Source organism: Triticum dicoccoides, unplaced genomic scaffold (genome assembly GCF_002162155.2).
Source record: "Triticum dicoccoides isolate Atlit2015 ecotype Zavitan unplaced genomic scaffold, WEW_v2.0 scaffold153872, whole genome shotgun sequence".
In the NCBI taxonomy this organism is placed as follows: domain Eukaryota; kingdom Viridiplantae; phylum Streptophyta; class Magnoliopsida; order Poales; family Poaceae; genus Triticum; species Triticum dicoccoides.
Window position 1 is genome coordinate 1 of NW_021209808.1, and position 5,701 is coordinate 5,701.

General features: G+C 42.6%; 1 protein-coding gene across 1 annotated transcript; it reads left to right on the plus strand.

Annotated features, from left to right (window-relative positions):
- Positions 1 to 2,693: 2,693 nt before the first annotated feature.
- LOC119344096 (disease resistance RPP13-like protein 4) lies at positions 2,694 to 5,594 on the plus strand (the record flags this gene model as incomplete). The annotated part of the gene is made up of 4 exons (XM_037614710.1): positions 2,694 to 2,713; positions 4,093 to 4,768; positions 5,470 to 5,516; positions 5,585 to 5,594. Coding segments are annotated over 4 exons (753 nt in total), but the record flags the coding sequence as incomplete, so codon positions are not given.
- Between the last annotated feature and the right edge of the window lie 107 nt (positions 5,595 to 5,701).

The window sequence follows — 5,701 nt, forward strand, 5'->3', positions numbered from 1 at the left end:
GTAGTGTGCTTGAGACCAAGAACATCCGTCCCTACATATTATTGAGTCCCCTCCAAGCGTGCCTTTTCCAGTCAGTCTCCCCTCATACCACGAGGGAGACCTATCTTCTTAAGGCCAGGAATGAAGTCAACACAAAACCCAATGTGTTGGGGAACATAGTGATTTCAAAAATATTCCTACACACATGCAAGATCATGGTGATGCATAGCAACGAGAGGGGGAGTGTATCTTCATACCCTTGAAGATCGCTAAGCGGAAGCGTTTATCAACACGGTTGATGTAGTCGTAGGTCTTCACGATCCGACCGATCCAAGTACCGAACGCACGGCACCTCCGAGTTCTACACACGTTCATCTCGATGACATCCTCGCCTTCTCGATCCAGCAAGATGGGCAAAGTAGTAGACGAGTTCCGGCAGCACGACGGCGTGGTGATGGTGTTGATGAAGAACAATCTCCGCAGGGCTTCGCCTAAGCACTACGACAACTATGACGGAGGATAAACTAGAGGGGACGGGGTTTCCGGCACACGGCTTGGCGTTTCTTGGTGTTTCTTGATGTTTCTTGATGTGTCTTTGGTGCTAGCCCCGCCCCTCTATTTATATGTTGAGCTCTGGGGTCGAAACTTGGAGCAAAAGCCTCCTTGAAGTCGGTTTTTCCCGAAAGGCAAGAGTCCCACTCTGGCCCAGACGCCATGCGTTCTTCAAATGTTTCAGACTTGTGTTTCATTAAGTAGATATGCCCATATCTGCTCAAATCATCTGTGAAGGTCAGAAAAAAACGATACTTGCCACGAGCCTTAATACTCATTGATCTGCATACATCAGTATGTATTATTTCCAACAAGTCAGTAGCTCGTTCCATTGTTCTAGAGAACGGAGTTTTAGTCATCTTGCCCAAAAGGCACGGTTCGCAAGCATCATATGATTCATAACCAAGTGATTCCGAAAATCCATCTATGGAGTTTCTTCGTGCGCTTTACACCGATATGACCCAAACGGCAGTGCCACAAATAAGTTGCACTATCATTATTAACTTTGCATCTTTTGCCAGCAATATTATGAATATGTGTATCACTACGATCGAGATCCAACAAACTATTTTCATTGGGCGTATGACCATTGAAGGCTTTATTCATGTAAACAGAACAATAATTATTCTCTGATTTTAAATGAATAACCGTATTGCAATAAACATGATCAAATCATATTCATGCTCAATGCAAACGCCAAATAACATTTTATTTAGGTTTAACACTAATCCCGAAAGCATAGGGAGTGTGCGATGATGATCATATCTATATTGGAACCACTTCCAACAAACATCGTCACTTCACCCTTCAACTAGTCTCTGTTTATTCTGTAACTCCTGTTTCGAGTTACTAATTTTTTAGCAACCGAACAAGTATCAAATACTCAGGGGCTACTACAAACACTAGTAAGGTACACATCAATAACCTGTGTATCAAATATACCCTTGTTCACTCTGCCATCCTTTTTATCCACCAAATATTCAAGGTATTTCCGTTTCCAGTGACCATTTCCTTTGCAGTGTAAGCACTCAGTTTCAGGCTTTGGTTCAGCTTAGGGCTTCTTCGCGGGAGTGACAACTTGCTTGTCATTCTACTTGAAGTTCCCTTTCTTTCCCTTTGCCCTTTTCTTGAAACTAGTGATCTTGTCTACCATCAACACTTGATGCTCTTTCTTGATTTCTACCTTCGTCGATTTCAACATCACGAAGAGCTCGGGAATCGTTTTGGTCATCCCTTGCATACTATAGTTCATCACAAAGTTCTACTAACTTGGTGATGGTGCTTGAGAAATCTGTCAATCACTATCTTATCTGGAAGATTAACTCCCACTTGATTCAAGCGATTGTAGTACCCAGACAATTTGAGCACATGCTCACTAGTTGAGAGATTCTCCTCCATCTTTTAGCTATAGAACTTGTTGGAGACTTCATATCTCTCAACTCGGGTATTTGCTTGAAATATTAACTTCAACTCCTGGAACATCTCATATGGTCCATGACGTTCAAAACGTCTTTGAAGTCCCGATTCTAAGCCGTTAAGAATGGTGCACTAAACTATCAAGTAGTCATCATATTGAGCTAGCGAAACGTTCATAACGTCTGCATCTGCTCCTGCAATAGGTCTGTCACCTAGCGGTGCATCAAGGACATAATTCTTCTGTGCAACAATGAGGATAAACCTCAGATCACGGGTCCAATCCGCATCATTGCTACTAACATATTTCAACATAGATTTTCTCTAGGAACATATCAAAATAAACATATGAAAGCAACAACGCGATCTATTGATCTACAACATAATTTGCAAAATACTACCAGGACTAAGTTCATGATAAATTTAAATGTTCAATTAATCATATTACTAAAGAAATCCCACTTAGACATACATCTCTCTAGTCATCTAAGTGATCACGTGATCCAAATCAACTAAACCATGTCCGATCATCACGTGAGATGGAGTAGTTTTCAATGGTGAACATCACTATGTTGATCATATCTACTATATGATTCATGTTTGACCTTTCGGTCTCCGTGTTCCGAGGCCATATCTGTATATGCTAGGCTCGTCAGGTTTAACCTGAGTATTCCGCGTGTGCAACTGTTTTGCACCCGTTGTATTTGAACGTAGAGCCTATCACACCCGATCATCACGTGGTGTCTCAGCACGAAGAACTTTCACAACGGTGCTTACTCAGGGAGAACACTTCTTGATAATTAGTGAGAGATCATCTTATAATGCTACCGTCAATCAAAGCAAGATAAGATGCATAAAGGATAAACATCACATGCAATCAATATAAGTGATATGATATGGCCATCATCATCTTGTGCTTGTGATCTCCATCTCCGAAACACCATCGTGATCACCATCTCCACCGGCGCGACACCTTGATCTCCATCGTAGCATCGTTGCCATTTCACCATCTATTGCTTCTACGACTATCGCTACCGCTTAGTGATAAAGTAAAGCAATTACAGGGCGTTTGCGTTTCATACAATAAAGCAACAACCATATGGCTCCTGCTAGTTGCCGATAACTCTGTTACAAAACATGATCATCACATACAATAAAATTTAGCATCATGTCTTGACCATATCACATCACAACATGCCCTGCAAAAACAAGTTAGACGTCCTCTACTTTGTTGTTGCAAGTTTTACGTGGCTGCTACGGGCTTAGCAAGAACCGTTCTTACCTACGCATCAAAACCACAATGATAGTCTGTCAAGTTGGTGCTATTTTAACCTTCGCAGGACCGGGTGTAGCCACACTCGGTTCAACTAAAGTTGGAGAAACTGACACCCGCCAGCCACCTGTGTGCAAAGCACGTCGGTAGAACCAATCTCGCGTAAGCGTACGCGTAATGTCGGCCCGGGCCGCTTCATCCAACAATACCGCTGAACCAAAGTATGACATGCTGGTAAGCAGTATGACTTGTATCGCCCACAACTCACTTGTGTTCTACTCGTGCATATAACATCTACGCATAAAACTAGACACGGATGCCATTGTTGGGGAACGTAGTAATTTCAAAAAAAATTCCTACGCACATGCAAGATCATGGTGATGCATAGCAACGAGAGGGGGATTCTATCTGCATACCCTTGAAGATCGCTAAGTGGAAGTGTTTATCAACGCGGTTGATGTAGTCGTACATCTTCACGATCCGACCGATCCAAGTACCGAACGCACGACACCTCCGAGTTCTGCACACGTTCAGCTCGATGACGTCCTCGCCTTCTCGATCCAGCAAGACGGGCGAAGTATTAGACGAGTTCCAGCAGCACGACGGCGTGGTGACGGTGTTGATGAAGAACAATCTCCGCAGGGCTTCGCCTAAGCACTATGAAAACTTTGACGGAGGATAAACTAGAGGGGACGGGGTTGCCGGCACACGGCTTGGTGTTTCTTGGTGTTTTGATGTTTCTTGATGTGTTTTTGGTGATAGCCCCACCCCTCTATTTATATGTTGAGCCCTGGGGTTGAAACTTGGAGCAAAAGCCTCCTCAAAGTCGGTTTTGCCCGAAAGGCAAGAGTCCCACTCGGACTCCAGGACCGGAGGCTTGAGTCCATCAAGGAGAGGAGCGCTGCTTTCAAATTCATCAACCTTGGGTCCTATGAGGATTGTCATAGCAGCAATGTCCACATCTCTCGTCATGGCAATCCTAGCCGGGAGACATCTGGGGAGCTCGATCGGTCCAATGTGGTTGGCGACAAGATCGAAGAAGACACAAGAGCACTGGTGGCCCAGATCACACGCTCTGGAAATGAGGCCAGCAACAACGTTATGGTCGTTGCTATCGTAGGTGTTGGTGGGATTGGCATGACCACCCTCGCCCAGAAGGTCTTCAATGACGAGGCCGTCCAAGGCGACTTCAGCAAAAAGATATGGTTGAGCGTCAACAGGAACTTTAGTGAGGTTGAGCTGCTGAGAAGAGCCATCATCGAACTCAGAGGAGGCTCTCAGCCAGTTGGAAATGCGAAGGCCACGCTTCAACGAACCCTCAAGGAAGCCTTGATTGGCCACAAGACCTTCTTGATAATGGATGATGTTTGGAACTATAGATCATTGGAGGATGTGCTCAAAACGCCGTTAGTCAATGCTGCTGCTCCAGGCAGCTACGTCCTCATCACCACTAGAGATGAAGGTGTAGCCCGAGGGGTGTCAGCTATATGGCCATACCACCACGTTGACACATTAGCACCTGACAATGCTTGGTTATTGCTCAAGACGCAGGTCTGTATGCAATTAAACATCTATATCTTTATCAAGCCAATAATCTATCTACATCTACTTATTAATAGTATAAGGTAGTTCTTTTAGAGAAATTAATCAGGTGTGGTTTCAATGGCTTATATGTACTACTACCTTAAGAGGCTATCAATAATTTCACATGGCTGATGTTACTTTGCTAGTGCAAACAAAGCATTGTGCTAGACAAGGAAATATATAACTACACAATTTTGTCACAATGTTTGTTGTAGCACATACTATGCATTTTAGGTGACAGGAAGATGGATAGCTTCACGTGACTGTAAAATAAGGAAGATAATAAATATTATATGATTTTACTAAATCTGGGTGCAAGTTTCTATCTCAATGACGGGAGTACTGCAAAAATATATTGCTAGCAATACATTCAGTTTTTTGTAAAAAATAGGAAAGGAAGAATTGTTTTCTAGGTATGAAGTAAAGTTTTGAAGCGCTAGGCGTTGAGTATGCGTCTGGCATATATGACCAAAGCACACACTTAAATGCAATTATGCTATCGCTTAGAGACTGGTGCGCCTTTTTCTAATAATGGTATAAAATATGTATTTTATTTGTCAAATTGATATCGCAAATATTTGTATGTAGGAGCAAGATAGGTAAATGCATTTATGACATTTTTTGACATGTACATTCTGTGATTTGAATATTTACATTGTCAAACCTAGCTTAATAAATGGACAGATAAATCAATTAGTATTCTTGTCTCTGGAAGGTAAATTTGAGTGCCTTAAAGGAGCTTGGTTCATAGTTAATTAACTGTAGCTGTCGCTTTTATTGCAGGTACTCTCAAGTGAGATAAATGAAGACCACACAAATACGCTAAAGCATACTAGGCTCAAAATTATACAAAAATGTAGTTATTTACCACTTGTTGTCAAAATAATGGGAGGACTCTTG